General features: G+C 41.3%; 1 protein-coding gene across 4 annotated transcripts in view; it reads left to right on the top strand.

Moving 5' to 3' along the window:
- POT1 (protection of telomeres 1) overlaps positions 1 to 18,755 on the top strand; it is a 149,010-nt gene that overhangs the window by 51,568 nt on the left and 78,687 nt on the right. For 2 of the 4 annotated variants that reach the window (XM_073328243.1, XM_073328241.1), the window contains exons 6-7: positions 2,648 to 2,695; positions 12,288 to 12,402. In XM_073328243.1, the coding sequence (XP_073184344.1) occupies positions 2,648 to 2,695; positions 12,288 to 12,402 (163 nt within the window). Of the gene's footprint in view, positions 1 to 2,647; positions 2,696 to 12,287; positions 12,403 to 15,556; positions 15,872 to 18,755 lie in introns of those variants that run through there. The other 2 variants (XM_073328242.1, XM_073328246.1) reach the window with 2 other exon arrangements.

The raw sequence follows: 18,755 nt of genomic DNA, 5'->3' as shown, positions 1-18,755 counted from the left end.
TCTAGAAGCACTGTTGTGATATGAAATGAAGTAGGACTGTATTATGGTGTGCTGAAAACATTTTAGCTAATGGCTACTCTGATCAGGCTTAGAAATGATTTTTCAATGACTTATAACTTTTATTTTAAAATTTCTCAACCCAAATCATACACCAAACAGCCTCATTAGTGGCTAGTTATATGCTAAGTATCAAGCTCCAAACTTTTGTCTGTCAGGAACTTTTTTTAACTGATTTTTTTAACTCTTTAAATTCAAAGAAGTTGAATGAAATTTTGGCTCTAAAAAACCTGTATGGGTTATTTAAGGCCACTGTAGAGTTGTTAACCAGTGAAAAAGAGTTATAATGCAAACTGTTTTGTTGCATTAGTTGTTGGTGACAGTGATGATGTACATATAGGATGCTTAAACACACTTAAAAGTAATATACATGAAACAATGGGTAGGTAAAGTATTAGCCACTTTGTGTAATATAATTTCTTAATCACAACTAACCACAAACCAATGTCAAACATCTTGCTATAATTATTTATAAATAAAATAGTGCTTTATTAGTTGTAAAACAAACCACATGCTAAACAGATATATTAGTAGACTAGGGGCTTGTCTAGATGAACAGGTAGTTTGCAGCAAGTTATGATGTAAATCTATCCCAGATTAGCCTGCCGTACAATAAATGTCCATGTGGACCCTGTTGTTGTGTTATAATTCTGTGGTTTTGGTTCTAGTCGTCCAAACACATTAACTTTACTCACAAGAGTAGTCCTATCGACCAGTGTCTTTTAAATTAGCCTGCATTTTTTTTACGTTAGTGAACCAAATATCAATTTTCCAGATCTTTTAAATTGCTCATAAATTGCTTAAGCTTGCTGACTGTTTGAATATTGAGGGATGTAGAATCAGAAATGCAAGGCTGGAAGGGACTTCGAAAGATCATCAAGTCCAGCCACCGGCACTGAGACAGGACCAAGTAAACTAAACCATCCCTAGACATCCCTTGTCCAACCTGTTCATAAAAACCACCCATGATGGGGATTCCACAATGTCTCTTGGAAACCTATTGCAAGTTATCCTCGTCTTTAACTATTCTTAACCTAAATCTCCCTTGCTGCAGATTAAGTCCATTACTTCTTGTCCTGCCTTCAGTGGACATAGAGTACCATTGGTTACTATCCTCTTTATAACAGTCTTTAACATATTTGAAAACTGTTATTACTTCCCCATTTTGTCTTCTTTTTTCAAGATTAAACAAGCTCAGGGTTTTTTTTAATCTTTCCTCATAAGTCAAGTTTCCTAAATCTTTTATCATTTTTGTTGCTATTGTGTGTACTCTTTCCATTTTGTCCACATATTTTGTAAAGTGTGGCACCCAGAATTGGACACTGTACTTTAGCTGAGCCCTCACCAGTGCCAGGTAGGGTGGGACGATTACTTCCTGAGTCTCAGATATGGCACTCTTGTTAGTACACTCTAGCATAATATTTAGCCTATTTTGCAGCTGGCTCATATTCTGTTTGTGATCCATGACCATCAGTTACCAGCTATTCCTCATTTTGTATTTGTACATTTGATTTTTCCTTCCTAAATGAAGTGCTTTGCATTTGTCTTTATAGTATTTTATTTTGTTGAATTCAGACCAGTTCTCCAATTTGTCGAGGTCATTTTGAATTCCAATTCTGTCATTCTAAATGCTTGCAACCCCTCCCAGCTTGGTGTTAGCCACATATTTTATAAGTATACCTTCCATTCCATTATCCAAGTCAGTAATGAAAATATTCACAAGTACTAGACCTATGACAGACCCCTGCAGAACTCCACTAGTACACCCTCTCTGCGAACCATAAATATGCTTTGAGTATGGTCTTTCAAGCCTTAGCTGAGTCAGCTCAATATGGGGAGAAACTCATGGGGAAACCTTGCTCAGTCCCAGTACTACTGCTGAGGTGGTGCTGGCATGAGGGAGAGTGTGATGGCAGTGGAAATGGGGATGCTGAGATGAGGCTTGGGAGAGTCATTTCCTGGGGGAGTAGGAGACTCAGGGTATGGGGCTGGGGTTATTTGTCTCCCATAGGTTCTTCAGTGACCCAGTTCCTGGGTCTGTGAGTGTCTCGCACTCGTTACCAAGGGTGCTGGAACATTTTTTTATATGGGGGTGCTGATAGCCATTGAACCTCCAACTGTAAACACTGTATATAATAGAAACCATTTCAAGCCAAGGGGTGCTGCAGCACCTCCCATATCCCTAGTTCCAGGACTTATGATCATTATTGTTTCTCCTCACACAACCCCAACATGGCAGGGCTAGGAGTCAGGACCCCATTGTGCACGTAGGACTTGCCCAAGGACACATGCAGGGCATAGCAGGGACCTGAACTCTGCTCTCCCCACTTCTAGGCACCCAGCACCGGCCTTTCTGTTTTTATGTAAGGCTAAGTCTTACTCTGGTAGTTTCATAAATTATGACGGAAAGGAGAAAAAAGGCATTGTGTTGGCTTTTCCTTTATCACCTGAAGTCAGACTTGTCTTTTGTCGGAGAATAAAGAATTTTAAAAATACTTGCGTAAGCAGTTTGAAATTGTATTTGTTATTACAATTACTGTACTGTTTTCAGATTTGTAATCCATAAATCTGCTGACTTCCTTCTCCTCAGATTTATACTAAGCCAAGTACAGTCACAGCTTCAGAAACAGCATCCATGGTGAGTTTATATTCTAGTAGTTTTTTAATTTGCATATGTAATTTAAAAGGTTCACTGAATGTGAATGAGTAGAAAATTTTTCTATCTCCTTTACTGGAACATAATTTTTAAGTGGCCATTTCTTTGGCTTTGTATTTTGAAAATGACGTGCATGGAAAATACACTAAAAGTTTTTAAATAGTACTTCACGCTTCTCCAGTGCGTTTCTTGCCAAAATCTTTAAAAGTGCAACTAGGGCCCTGATCTAGACAAACTCCTGCACCCTACAAAAGGTCGACTTAGTTGGGGTTCACACAGGTTCAGGAGTCCACCCATACACAAAACATTGCAGGAATGGGACCAAAGTAGGTATCGCAGCACCCTTGTGAAGTAGGAACATGGATCACTTTACTCACCTCTGGAAAAAAAATGGACTTCTGGGTTGGAACACAGCTTTTTAACAGGGCAGAAAATGAAAAGCAGAAACTGAAGTAGGGGAACCCAAATTCTTCCAATTCCTAGAATTTTTGTTTCTTTTGGGTTGGCAGTTATTTGAGTTAGCTTAATATTGGAAGTTTTTCTTTCTCTGGTGAAAGATCTCTCTCCCTTGAATGCTTAGCCAGACAGTCGGCCATAGCGATTGTTTGTCATTTGGTCCATTCCTGTGCAACTGCAAAGGCTTGACGGCCTGAGAGTCCAACATCGGAACAGACTTGATGAACCCATGTAATAGGGGGTCTGCCTCTGGGTCGCCTCCACCCCTCGGTTGGTGGAATTTTATCCCAGACAAGTCACCCGGAGAATGGCGTTTGCTGGAACATCTTGTGGCATCCTTGCAACATGTCCAAAAAACATAAGGCGCTACCTGTGGACAATGGCCCCAGTAGTCTGTAGACCCGAGCAGCCATAAACATCTACATTGCAGATGAAGTCATTCCACTTTATGTCCAATATACGACATTGACATTTTGTTGGAAGGCCATGTTTCGCAGCTGTACAACAGTATGGGAAGGATATAGCTCGAATAAATCCTGAACTTGGTTGTCATACTAAGATGATGTTGATTCCATGTCCGTTGTAAACAGCCCTTGGCGGATACCGTGATGTTAATCTGATGGAGAACCTCAGTGTGAGAATTGGAGGAGTTGGTAAGTGTAGTGTAGCAAAAGCTGGAGTCTGATTCAACAGTTTCGTTGTTCAAAGACATTGGAGTCGCAGGTGGACCTGGTCCTAGATTTTGCAGTTTTGTCTTTGACCATAAAACATGGAGACCAATCTTAGCTGACTCCTCCTCCATATGCTGGATTGCCTCACAAAACATGTCGGGGCTTTGTACTAAAAGAACGTCATCAGTGCAGTCAAGGTCTGTGAGTGAGAGATCACTGATCTCAGTGCCTATGGACCTGACGGAATGCTGCATTATGAAATCCATTGCCCGACAAGAGAGTGTAGGGGCCAAAATGCAACCCTGCCTAACACCAGATATTGATTTAAAAGGCACTGACATCTGGTTCCCCAGACGAACATGGGCAGTGGTTCCATTATGCAGCTCTCTAATCAAGTCCAACAAGTCCTACGCCCTGTGAAGCCTTCCGTAACGCGACACAGTCTACTGAATCAAATGCAGCCTTAAGATCAACATACACTAAATGCAGGGGCTTCGTGAACTCACATTGTATCTCTGACAACAAGTGAAGGGCCAAAATGGCGTCTAATTCCTCGTAAAGCCTGTTCCTTGTAAAGCCTGACTGTTGGGGACAATGTTCCGATGTACTAAAGGCGCTAGGCTTGCCAGCAAAAATACGCAAGCACCTTCCCTGGAACGAAGAGCAAGGTGATCGGCTGTAGCTCTTACAGTCACTGCACGGTCTGTTGCCCTTATGGAGTGAATCCTTCCAGGCAGTTGGCAGGGTTCCAGTTCTCCACACCAGAGGAAAGATGGCCAGAAGTGATTCTGGTGCAGGATCAATAGCACATTTTAGCAGCTCTGAGGGGATGTCATCAGTACCGGCTACACATCCGTTTTTCAGTTTAGAGATGGCACACTTTACTTCATCCAATGTAGGTGCATTAGTACAAATGTCTGGATCCACCCAGTGTGAGAGAATATCATCATCCGATTTACATGTATGGCCTTTGTTGTCATTCACGATGCCGTTTGTAGTGACTATCTGTTGACCGCTGAGGTCGCAAATGGTTCGGAATGCTGACTTAAAGTCGCCCATGGCTAAGCCAAATTCAGCATCATTCACCACTTGGTTATAATATGCCTCACGATCGCAGAGTGCCAGGGTGTTAAATTTTTGCTTCAGCTGATTACGAGTCTGCTTATCACTACACTGGCGGGCTGCAGCCTTCAATTTAATTATCTGGAAGGCCTCCTCTGATAGCCATGGTCAGCATCCTGCATGCCTGTAGCCAATTGTCTGCTCAGCAGATTGGTTGACGATAGAAGTGAACAGGGACCTGGCAACATCCATTGTCTTGCAGAATAGCTGGAGCCGAGAATCTGTGGCTGACATCAATACAAAACCTGTTGGCTAAATCTGTCACACGGAGTGCGTTGATGTCAAACCTCTTCATCACAGAGGATTTACCTGCTCGTTGGAGCATCAACACCATACTGGCGACAGCTAGATAGTGATCTGTGTTCATGTATTCTGCACCACGATATTGAAGGTAAAGGTGAAGGATCCTTGTGCCTATATTTGTGCTTTTCACAAGTTAGAGCACTCTCTACTTTCCTTTCCTTTGATTTTAAAAACACAACTTGGTTCTTGTTGGACACTAGCCTCCACCTAACACTGCCTATTGCAGTGATTGATTTTTAATCGAAACATCCGTAGACCTACAGAGTGGAAATGTTGTTTGTAAGATATTTTTTAAGAAGGGATAATTATATAATTCTTTGAAAGTATCACACAGGATTCTCACTCATCCACCCTCTCCCTCCCACGGTTTGGAGATTCAACTTTTTGAGGTGTGACCTGGGTCTTCCATCTATGTGTCCATTTTATGTTGTTTTTTGTAGGAAAATGTTTTATAATTTCTTTATCATCTTCAGTTAATTTGGGGGAAACTGTTGTTTTTTTGTTCATGAAAGGACCTGGCAGGCACATTGTGGGACTTTATGTTGAGGGATGCTCAGTAAGACAGAGCCCTTGAGCTTCAAGTACCTCAGAGGTTCAAAAATCTTAAGAGCTAGAGAAATTTCCCTGGATTGTTGTACCAATAAAATAAAAACCAGCAGGATCTTATTAAAGGGAAAAAGGCAAAATACCACATTTATTGTGAATACAGAAAGAATCATAGTAAGCAGTTAGTTATAGTTATAACATTCCATTCAATCTCAAATTTATTCTCACATTCATTCATTCATACAAACATACACACACACACACAGGTTCTGCAAGGTTGTTATCATAGTTACCAGCCTTAGAGTTGCTCATGCCAAGTCACTGGCCAGGTGGCCTGGACATGAGGAGGGAGCAGGGCCTTGTCAGATGCTCATCTGATGCTCCTGGAAGTTGGTTTGCAGAATCAGACCCCCCAAAGTTCTCACTTTTTAGAGTCTATTTTTATAGGAATTTCTTCCTATGCCAGTCTATGGGAATTGCTTCATCATGCTGTTGCTGAATCAATCAGCAGATAGCACATTCCTGACGGCTCCAAGATGTTATCTTGTTCTTTGGTTCTCCCATTCTTGAGGCTGTTGGGTGGATTCCAGTCTGCCCTCCGGGTGGGGTCCTCTGGTTATTTCCACTTGACACTTTCTTCAGCCGATGGACACTGGATTCTTAGGCTGGCACCTCCCTGATCATTCAGTTATTATCCACACCAAGCATCCATCCACATACATCCTCTATCTCTATTTTAATGACAATTGTTAATACAACAAAAGGGCGGGGAGTCTCTGGGTGCTGTTTCTGTTGTTAGAGTATTGCTTTGAGTCTCTCTCTCTCTGTGAACTGCTTTGAGAACAGACTCTGTCTTAGAATGTACTAACACAGTTAGCAGCTTGCAAGTTTCACACATAGAGGGAGAGAAACAGTACCAAAAACCAAGAGACCTCTTAATTAGTAATACCCTGGAATTTAAACTCTGGGGAATCAAACTCATTTGTGATTTTAATACAGAACTTCTTTAATATGATCCAACATAATCCCCCTTTTGACACTAAGATTTATAATCATCAGTGTCACTTTCTATGTAGCCTATTCAAGAGAAAGTACTGTGAGGCAATTTGAGTTTGTGATTCCAATTCATGCCACATACATGATCCTAGTGATGTATCTTTACTACAAGGTTCTGGGGAAACAGGCAAGGTGAGGCACACCCACTTTTGAGGAGTCCATTCGGTACAACCTCTAGTGTCCAATAGCTTCCCTCCCTCCCCAGCCCACTGGCTCAAGGTCCAGGGTAGCCAAAAGGATCCCATGTGTAATATGGGGAGTGGGTTAACCTTCAATACCTTTGCCTCCAGGGACTGTTGGTGTGCAATTTTGACAACAATTTCTCCGATTAACAAGTCTGGTTTACAATAGTGGAAACATATTGCATCCATTCATATTGATAGGTGTCAAACAATGATCTCTTTCTTTTTTAACAAATGCATCAAACCCTTAATATTTCCCAATATGACCCAGAACATTTTGTGTTCCAAAGTAGCTAGTGCAAGTATCTGCATTTCAGTGCATCCCATAGCTATGGCTGTGTAGTTTCCTATTTCTAATATATATATTTTTTTCTTATGGATAAGCCATGTGGTAGTATTAAGCCATTACTAAAGATTCCATTGGCCTTTTAGGTTACCCAGACCAATTTGGACCAAGTCTACATTGGCATGTACTTGTTTTTGTATCAGGCTGTCCTGTAGCTGGGACAGAAAGCTTAATTTATTTTTAAGTTCCTGCAGGTCTTCAGTATTTTTTTTTTAAACACACAACAGTGCTAGCAACAACACAAAACACAAGACAAAACATAGAACACAGAACACAATTTCTATTGTGACAGTAGATTCATGGTATTGGGTTGCTTTTCAGCTGGCAGCTTTTCCTGATTTTCTGAAAGACAAAAAGAACATGTTTCTACCCCTTTTGGGGTGGCAGATTATTGCTTAAAATATTTCTTTTACAAATACCCTTGCTGATTGCAGGCAAAACAGAGAAATTGCCCCCATATTTTCCTGTTTTTGTTCTATAGGCAGGCCAGGTTTCAAAGGCTTTTATCTTTTAAGGGTTATGGGGAAATTATCCCACTGTTTAGTCATTAAATCCCTGAGTTTTCCTTCTTATACAGCAGACCAAGTTTATAATGTTTTTCCTGCTGTGTTAAGCTTTAAGTTTTATTTACAGGTAATAACTGAGAAGCATCATTACCACACGACCTTAAAGGATTTTTCCAAAAATCATACACACTATACGTTGTTACAGGGATACTTATTATCATTACATTTATTAAAATTATCTTGTTATCCCATGCCTTTTATTTAGACAATTTGTTTGCTGACCAGGTATGTCCTTTATCTGCAGCTCCTTTGTGCTGCTAGTTCTTTCCTTCCTTTATCATTTAGGTAATTTGCATTTTCACAGAAACTTCCTGCTTTTGGATTTAAAGCCATCAGCAGCTCAGAGACTCTGTCTTAGGGACACAATCAACTTTCACCAGAGTTTTGATTACTTTTAACTTCTGCTTCCAAAACACACAGCAATCTGAAAAAGAAAACCCAACCTATTGTGGCTCCCTTTGGAGCCCTAATAGCATTTTAATTAAGTAGCATGGTATGTTTGCATTTCTTTTGACCCTTCTACAATATACCCTGCACATGTTCTGGGGCAAATGCACATTTCTTCCATAGTTTAACTTCTATAACATTATCCAGATCCATTTTTACATAAGGTGTCACTATTTCTTTTTTTTTGCTTACAGAGTTTTCATGTACCTTTATCAAAGTGACAGTCTGATTACTCAGAGCCATTTTAAGACTCAGTGTTTCTAACATTGCTTCTTTTTGTTTTGTGCACCTCACCCCTGCTGTTGCTTCAGAGAGGCACTGTCTTTTTTTAATTTTTTTTTTTACTACAACTCTCATCTGCTATTTTGTTACAAAAACAAACAAACAAAAAACAAACAAAAAGAATCCAAAATTTTTTTTTTTATATTCTCCTGATTTTGACTGCCCTGCTGCAGCCACAACTTAAAAACATTTTAAATTTTGTAAAGCATTGAGTTACCTTTTAAGGGTTAAATGCCAAATCCCAAAGCCAAACAACACTAATTACCTGTGTCTAGCAAAAAGGTGTGTCAGTTTTGCAACTTTGAATTAAAGAGTCAAATAGATTTTTAGTGGCATTATTTAAAACAAAAACAAAACTAACTGGTCCTTAGAACTTTACATATTTACACACACACAGACAGATACATACACATTTTCTTTTCCTTAACATCCCTTCCACACTGCTCTGTTTTTTACATCTTACATTCCCTTTATACATTTGAGGCAGTTAAGTTCCAATAGAACCCTCTTATGTTCTTTTAGCAAATTTGACTAAATTGTCCAGTCAAATGATTTTAATCAGATAGTTTATTTTTGCCTGGCTAATTTACAGACATTCCTTTGGAAAAGGGCCCATTTTTCTTTCAGAATGGCTGCAAAGAAACCAAGAATGCTCTAACACTTTTCCTTTTTAACATTTTTGGGTTAAAAGTTGTTTGGGTGAAATACAAAGTTTAACTGCTTAATTCCCTCCAGCCTCTGCAGAGTTAACTTTTTTTTTTTTTACTCTCTTTTCTCTTTGTAATTATGCCTGGGGGTGCCGTACATAGGACCTTCTCCCCCTTTACCTGCCTCCCTCCAGCCTCTGCAGAGTTAACTTTTTCTTTTTTTTTTTTTTTTTATACTCTCTTTTCTCTTTGTAATTATGCCTGGGGGTGCCGTACATAGGACCTTCTCCCCCTTTACCTGCCTCCCTCCAGCCTCTGCAGAGTTAACTTTTTCACTCTTTTTGTATTCCTGGAGTGCCTCTTTCACTATTTTCAGCTGGCTTTGGATATTTGTAGCCAGCACCTTCCAATTGTCTGCTCCCTTTTCCATTTGTGCCTTTTCCTCTTTACATGAAGACAAGCGGAGGGAAGAATCCTTACATGCCTCCCACAACAACCAAATTGCTGCTGCATCTCTTTTGGCAGCACTAGAAGGTTTGTATATGAGGATATACTGAGCCAATCTATCCTCTAGGTCCGAAATAGTGCAGACATCAGCTAGGGCTTGTTTAGTCCAAGGACTGTGCCCAAATTTTTGAAGGATTTGTTTAAAAGGTGTAATTTCTTTAACAAAAGGTGAGGTTGGAGTTCCTTCTGACTCCATTCCTCCCTCTAGTACTGGCTTACCCTGTTTTCTTTTAAACATCTTAACATGGATATTTCAATCTCTTTGTCACTGCTGGTATTACTTAGCAAGTGACACAGCCTAGATTCTGAAATCATAGCTTAATCTATGCGTTTTTCCCCTGCTACCTTCCCGGAGGCCAGCAGGTCCCCTGCTACCTTCTCGGAGGCCAGCAGGTCTGGTTAACCTGTTTCTCCCTGCTACCTTCTCGGAGGCCAGCAGGTCTGGTTAACCTGTTTCTCCCTGCTACCTTCTCGGAGGCCAGCAGGTCCGGTTAACCTGTTCTTCCCTGCTACCTTCTCGGAGGCCAGCAGGTCCCCTGCTACCTTCTCGGAGGCCAGCAGGTCTGGTTTAATCTGTTTTCCCTACTACCTTCTCGGAGGCCAGCAGGTCTGGTTTAATCTGTTTTTCCTGCTACCTTCTCGGAGGCCAGCAGGTCCCCTGCTACCTTCTCGGAGGCCAGCAGGTCTGGTTTAATCTGTTTTTCCTGCTACCTTCTCGGAGGCCAGCAGGTCCCCTGCTACCTTCTCGGAGGCCAGCAGGTCTGGTTTAATCTGTTTTCCATGCTACCTTCTCGGAGGCCAGCAGGTCCCCTGCTACCTTCTCGGAGGCCAGCAGGTCTGGTTAACCTAATAGAAATGCCTAGCTCACTAGAGCTGGCGGTGTGCACACCAATATTTACAATAACTGAGGTTTTTTACCAATATTCCCCCTTTCGCAATTCTCCACCAAAATGTTGTACCAATAAAATAAAAACCAGCAGGATCTTATTAAAGGGAAAAAGGCAAAATACCACATTTATTGTGAATACAGAAAGAATCATAGTAAGCAGTTAGTTATAGTTATAACATTCCATTCAATCTCAAATTTATTCTCACATTCATTCATTCATACAAACATACACACACACACACAGGTTCTGCAAGGTTGTTATCATAGTTACCAGCCTTAGAGTTGCTCATGCCAAGTCACTGGCCAGGTGGCCTGGACATGAGGAGGGAGCAGGGCCTTGTCAGATGCTCATCTGATGCTCCTGGAAGTTGGTTTGCAGAATCAGACCCCCCAAAGTTCTCACTTTTTAGAGTCTATTTTTATAGGAATTTCTTCCTATGCCAGTCTATGGGAATTGCTTCATCATGCTGTTGCTGAATCAATCAGCAGATAGCACATTCCTGACGGCTCCAAGATGTTATCTTGTTCTTTGGTTCTCCCATTCTTGAGGCTGTTGGGTGGATTCCAGTCTGCCCTCCGGGTGGGGTCCTCTGGTTATTTCCACTTGACACTTTCTTCAGCCGATGGACACTGGATTCTTAGGCTGGCACCTCCCTGATCATTCAGTTATTATCCACACCAAGCATCCATCCACATACATCCTCTATCTCTATTTTAATGACAATTGTTAATACAACAAAAGGGCGGGGAGTCTCTGGGTGCTGTTTCTGTTGTTAGAGTATTGCTTTGAGTCTCTCTCTCTCTGTGAACTGCTTTGAGAACAGACTCTGTCTTAGAATGTACTAACACAGTTAGCAGCTTGCAAGTTTCACACATAGAGGGAGAGAAACAGTACCAAAAACCAAGAGACCTCTTAATTAGTAATACCCTGGAATTTAAACTCTGGGGAATCAAACTCATTTGTGATTTTAATACAGAACTTCTTTAATATGATCCAACAGGATGACTGTTGCAGGAGATGTGAGACTCAAGAGCAGTAATGATGCGTGGTATCTCTGCAAAGAAGAATTACAAAAATATTATATCAGATTACTACTGCATCTTTAAAATGTCCTCAGATGCCAGCACGATGGCTAAAGTTAAAATTGATTAAAAATATATTTTCATGTGTTCTCTGTCATGCCTATACTGTTTGCAGTCACATAGAGACAGGCAAATTCAAATAAGTTGAATTGATTAGTTTGTATTTATAACAAGGAAAATACAATCACAGAAAGAAATGGAGAATGAAAATCAAATATCTCCTCATGCTTGCTTGCTGCCTGTGGGTAGTGGACATATTTGTTTTGAGCTCCTAAAATAAATAAGGTAGACTCCTGCTCTAACACCTGAGGGGATTAGACTAGATAGTGCTTATTTTTTTAAAAAAAATGGCAAGAAAAGGGCAGGATTTGGGGCGGGAGGGTTAAAAGAAATAATTTTGGATTGATGATTTTTTTTTTTTTTTGGAGTAATGTTTTCATATGTATCCACTTTTTTATTGTCTCTTTCCAGCCTGTTGCACCAAAATACACATATACCCCTCTGAGTCATCTTAAAGGCGGAACTATAGTCAACTTGTATGGTGCTGTGAAATTCTTCAAGCCCCCATATATAAGCAAAGGAACGGGTATGTACTGTATCAAACAGAAAATTTAAAATCTCTTAATATATCTCAGGCTGTCTGGTGTGGTTCATGACCATGAGTGACAAGCTCAGGGCAGACTATGAAAAAGTAGGGCAGGCACCCCAACCTTGCTGTGTGCTCTATAATTAGATTTCACCAATCCAGTAACAAATGTGGACTCCTGAAGCACTCGAACAGTCTTTCCATGGAGTCACAGACTGTTGCATTGACCATTCCAGTCTGTCTTGCCAGCCAGGCAAGCTGGACTTAATGATAGCTTGTTGCCAGACATCAAAAATCACAAAATATTTGGGTTGCTTTCAGTCCTAAGTGACCAGTCATTTGCCAGAAGTCAATTTGTACCTCAGATCTCACACCAAAGACAACATGTGTAGCCAATCCTTTGGTAAACTAAGGCTTTATTAACTAGGAAAAAGAAATGAGAGAGTTATTTACAGGTTGAAGCACGCAAACATATATACCAAAATGAGTTGCAGTCTATGGTTTTAAAAGGTGATAGAGTTGTAGCAATCTGTCAGCCCTAAATGTCTTTTAGGGCTGTGATCCTGGCAGACCAGGTCAGTCCAGGGCCAGAGGCCAATTTACTTTCTATTTGGATAGAATGAAGTAATTGTTGAATACAAAAGAGTGTATAGGGTGTTTAAACTTCATGGAAACTAATGGGCCGTTACTTGTACTGTTCTCACTTATCTATTCCTGTACAATGCAATAGCAAACATTTACATTGTTTGTACACCTGTGAGTAAATAACCCATCAAACTCCAATGTGTAAAGGAGCTATAAATATGGATTCAAGAAAGGATGGACTCTTACAGGGAAGTGTGCCAGATGCAAAGTTGAGCTCCCCAAAGACAGACTGGATACCCTGAAAAGACTTTTTTTATTTTATCACTGCCACCATTTGGAGTTACAAATTGTGATTTATCTGTACATATATTTTACCTGCTTTATTATCTCAATAACTCTCACTTTTTTTTCTTATCTAATAAATCTTTAGTTAGTTTACTATAGAATTGGCTGCCAGCATTGTCTTTGGTTTAAGATCTGGAGTACCAATTGGTCTGTGTTAAGAGACTGGTCTCTTGGGACAGGGAGAAATCTGATGTGGTGTGGTAACCTTTTGTCACAAAGTTCAGTTTGTCTGGGTTGCAAGATAGACTGGAGAGGCTAAGGGGACTGTCTGTGACTCCATGATAAGACTGGTGTAATGATCCAGGAGTTCACACTTGTTATTTGCTTTGTGAGATCTAACTACAGAACATACCACCAGTTTGGGGTGTCTGCCCTTGTTTTTTGACAGTCTTCCGAGATAGGCTCTTACAGTGGTGAGCCACTCCAGAAAGCATGACAAGGGACAACCCATGTTGACCCTCAAGAACTCTGCTTCTGTTTCCCAGTTCCAGCCCTGTGAGAGTCCAAAAGGCAAAAGAAATGAAAAAATTTCTTGTTCAATATCTTTATTTCCTTCTTCCAGAATTCAAGCTTGATGGGACTTTTTGCATGTAGCCTCTTCATGGGTGTGAAGGGGCAATTAACAAAGTCTTGTTGTGATGTCCTAAAATGGCCCATATAGTTTTGATAGCGTTCTTAATGAGCAAAAAGAAAAGAAGTACTTGTGGCACGTTAGAGACTAACAAATTTATCTGAGCATAAGCTTTCATGAGCTACAGCTCATTTCATCAGATGCATCAGATGCATCAAGTTGCAGTGGGGGAGGTTTAGATTGGATATTAGGAAAAACTTTTTCACTAAGAGGGTGGTGAAACACTGGAATGCGTTACCTAGGGAGGTGGTAGAATCTCCTTCCTTAGAGGTTTTTAAGGTCAGGCTTGACAAAGCCCTGGCTGGGATGATTTAACTGGGAATTGGTCCAGCTTCGAGCAGGGGGTTGGACTAGATGACCTTCTGGGGTCCCTTCCAACCCTTATATTCTATGATTCTATGATTCTATGATTCATGCAGTAGAAAATACAGTGGGGAGATTTTATATACACAGAGAACATAAAACAATGGGTGTTACCATACACACTGTAATGAGAGTGATCAAGTAAGGTGAGCTATTACCGAGGGGGGGGAGGGGAGAGGACCTTTTGTAGTGATAATCAAGGTGGGCCATTTCCAGCAGTTGACAAGAAAGTGTGAGGAACAGTAGGGATGATTCCTTCTGAAAAGTTAACAGTTTCAGGGAAAAAAATTGTTTAGAGTTATAAAGCAAAAACTTAAATATTACCTTATAGCATGTAATAAAGATATAATAAGTGAGATTGATGCAGGAAAAAATTTACAAGCATTTAATAAAGTCTAAACACATTGTTATAAGTTCAACACCCATTTTCAGCATATTAACACACAGGTGAAACAGACTGGTTTCCTGTGATGAATTTGTCAGTGCTTGGCTGAGGCCAGAAGCTTTGGTAAGAGCTGGTGTCTGCTCAGCCAACATCACAATAAACAAGTGTGGGGGGGTGTTAGGCCTTTTGCATTTACAGCATTAAAAAAAATCAAAAAGCCATTTTCAATTTATTGATATTTTCATGCCTTTAGCTATGGAGGGTAAAACTAAGGAGAATAACAGAATGACATCTGAGCTTTATTCCTCAAAATAGAGCTTTTAAACTTTCCCTATTTTGCCCAGTGTGTAAGATTCAGTTTGGACAGACGAGTGGAGAAAGAAAGTAGAAAATGGATCTCTTACGGTAATAGTCCATACAAATTAGGGCAGAAGATTTGAAGCCCAGAACTTATCCTTGTGGGGAATAGATTGCTCTGCTACTGTGTATAATAATTCTTTTTTGAGATTTAACAATGAATGCAATTATACTATGCTGTAAATGTGACACCGTTGTGTCTCTTACACAAAGCAGCAGTTCAGAGCATAAATTATTCATTTTACTCATAATGGGAACACTTGTTGTTTGTGGTGTCATGCCCAGAGGCTGTACTCAAGTTCGGGTGGCCCCATTGTGATAGGTGCTCCATAAACACAGAGGTAGACAGAGTGCCTGCTCTGTTTATTCAGAGTGAATCGAAAGCCTATGCTGGTTGTTCAAAGGCTTCAATACATTTTAAGGATTTTTTGCTAACTGTGTTACCACTGAAAGGGAAGGTAAATTATCTGTTGTAACGTCTCTTAAAGTTAGAAGCCTGATTTATGCATTTTTAGCATCAGTATAATTATGTCAGTTTAGGTGTGATTTTTTTTTGGTAACTCAGATATTTATAAATGTTCAACCCCTAGTGTGGACCCAGTTATGTTAATAAAAAGATGTCTTATTAGGGTTGCCAACTTTCTAATTGCACAAAACCGAACACCCTAGCCCCGCCCCTTCCTCAAGGCCCTGCCCTCCCTCACTACATTCCCCCTCCCTCGGTGGCTCGTCTCCCCCACCCTCACTCACTTGCACTGTGGCAAGGGGTTGGCGTGCAGGAGGGGGTCAGAGCTCTAAATGGGGTGAGTGCTCCAGGGTGGGGCCAGAAATGAGGTGTTCAGGGTGCGGGATGGGGCTCCGAGCTTAGGGGTGGGGCCAAGGGATTAGGAATATGGGAGGAGGTAGGGGGTTGGGTATGAGAAGGGTGAGGGCTCTGGGCTGGGGCCGAGGGATTCGGAGTGCGGGAGGGGACAGTGGGTTGAGGCAGGGTTTGGAGTGCAGCACGGGGTGAGGGATCTGGGGTGGGGCTGGGGATGAGAGGTTCAGGGTGTGGGAGGGAGCTCTGAGGTGGGGCAGGGAGGGTGAGGGCTCTGGGCTGGGTTTAGGCTCTGGGGTGCAGGAGGGGACTCTGGGTTTTTTGGAGGCTAAGGGCTGGGGTGCAGGAGGGGGCACGGGTTCTGGGCTGGGGGTGTAGGCTCTGGGGTGGGACCGGGGATGAGAGGTTTGGGACATGGGCTTACCTCAGGCATCTCCCAGTCAGCGGTGCAGCGGGGCTAAGGCAGGCTGCCTGCCTGTCCTGGGGCATCATGCTGTGCCCCAGAAGTGGCCAGCAGGTCCGGCTCCTAGGCGGCAGGTGGGCAGGAGGCTCCGCAGCACACGCTGCTCTTGCCCACAGGCACCACACACCCCTCCAAGCCCCTATTGGCTGGGAACCAGCCAATGGGAGTGCGGAACCAGTGCTCGGGCAGTGCATGGAGCCCTGTAAACCTCCCACACCTAGGAGCCGGACCTGCTGGCCACTTCCAGGGCACAGTGTGGTGCCCCAGGACAGGAAGGGACTAACCTCCCTTAACTCCGCAGCACCGCCAATGGGACTTTTAATGGCCCGGTCAGCAGTGCTGACCGGAGGGGCCAGGGTCCCTTTTCAGCCGGGTTTTCCGATCAAAAACTGGACACATGGTCACCCTATGTCCTATGCCAGTTTAGAATATTTCCCTTCTCATATGGGAATAGCTCTACTGGTATAAAACACCTATATATTGTTATAACTATGTCCATATTACAAGGGTTGTACTGTTTTAACTCTACACGTATGGGTAAAATATAACTCTTGTGTGCTATTGAGTTATCAGGAAGTGTAATAATAGTATTTCCTGTGGACAATTGTGAAACATAATGTATAACAAAAAAAGAAGTCATGAAATACTGTAATTTAGATGTCAGATCTTTAAAAATGGATGCAGTCATTAAATCAGGAATCAAGAGCTAATAGTGATTCATCTGCCATCACAGAGATCATAGCATATGTTTTGCTAGTTTTTCTCTTGAAATTAAATTAAAATGATTATCACTACTTTCATGTCAACATATTCCTTGATACACTCTTGTAATATAATTTTAGCATATATATATATGTGTGTGTCTAACCTATACATTTCAGGGTCCTTTATTTAAGATGAGTTAGTTGGCTATTGGTTATTTTATGTTGCTGGTAGAGAGCTCTGTGAGAGAGTCAGACAGCACTGGTTGTGTTTTCTGAAAATGATCCTTTTTGATGGTACTGTAGACTAATACAGGAATAAATGTAGAAGAAGAAGCTCCAGCTGTTCTATGTTATGAATATTATTGTGGCTGTTACATTATACACCATATATTCCTAGGTTTACATAGACAATAATTGGGGGAAAATTTGGAAAAAAAAATCTTTGCCCAAATCTAATTTATTTAGACTGGGGATGAATAGGTATTTGTTCCAACATGTAGAGTTGGAAATATATTATAAAATAATTAATAAATGTGCACACGCACACAACTATGTATATATTATACATATTATACCTTTAATATACCTTGATTTTTTTACTTTATTCACAAAGATATGTTTATATTATATGTATTATACCTGGTATACCTTGATTATTATATTATAGTATAGTATATCATAGATGCTGTTTTTGGCCTAAGAAAATTAAATGGTAAATCTTTTCATATAAATGCATAATATTAGGGCCACAAAACATAATCTGGGTCATTCAATCTGATGTCTCTCTCCATGCCTCTTTTTTTGAAAATCCATCATTCCCACTGTTAGGAACCTTGGGGTTGAGTTCCCTCAGCTGATTCTGGGGCTAGCCGGTACAGCCTTCAGGCAGGTTAATGAATCCAGCTGGCCTGTGGAAGAATGGTCTGATTGGACAGTCCACCTGAAAGACTGAAGGAGCCAACAGGTTTGCATTTAAGCGCAGCAGCAGGTTTCTGGCTGCTCAACACTTACACCCGGAGCTACGATTGCTCGTGTCGCTGCCTTGCTCCTTCCTTGTTCCTGTACTATTCCAGTCTGCTGCTACCCTTTTCAAGTCCTGCTCCCTTGCCTGTCTTCTGACTCCAGCTCTAATCTTTGGCTTGATTTCTGTTTTCTGATTCTGGCTTTGGCACGTGCCTCTAGCTTCTCACTCCTGTCATCTAGCTGTAACCACTAAGTCAGACCACCACATCCCAGTCCTGATACCCTCTATGCTTCATAACATGTTTTAGATTATCTGTTGTCTTGGTGTCTGTCACCTCCCCATCTAATCTCTTACTTTATCCAATTGCTCTTAGGGAGGAAGGGGGTAACTGTATGAAAATCTAGTATATTGTGCTGTATTAAAAAGTTGTGACTTTTCTGTGTTCTGTGAAGCTCAACAACTTGGAGCATATTCTGTGGTGTCTGCATGCCTGGCTGTAGATAGCAGATTTCTTGGTTTATTTGGGGTGGTTACTGGACCTATCAAGGTAGGTGTGGTGATCTGTTAGTTTCATGTGTATAGTTGTCTGTACGGTTCCATTGTTGGAGCTGAGTGTGGCGTCAGGAAGTTGCTGTTAGTGTGGGAGTGTTTAAGAGAGAGTTTAATGGGCGGGTGGTAGTTGTTGAAGTTGTGATGGACATCTAAGAGGGAATTTAAGCTGTTTGTCCAGAGGATGAAA

This window comes from Lepidochelys kempii, chromosome 1 (genome assembly GCF_965140265.1).
Source record: "Lepidochelys kempii isolate rLepKem1 chromosome 1, rLepKem1.hap2, whole genome shotgun sequence".
NCBI lineage: Eukaryota > Metazoa > Chordata > Testudines > Cheloniidae > Lepidochelys > Lepidochelys kempii.
Note: the sequence above shows the minus strand (reverse complement) of the source record. Positions and strands in the feature narration are given on the sequence as shown.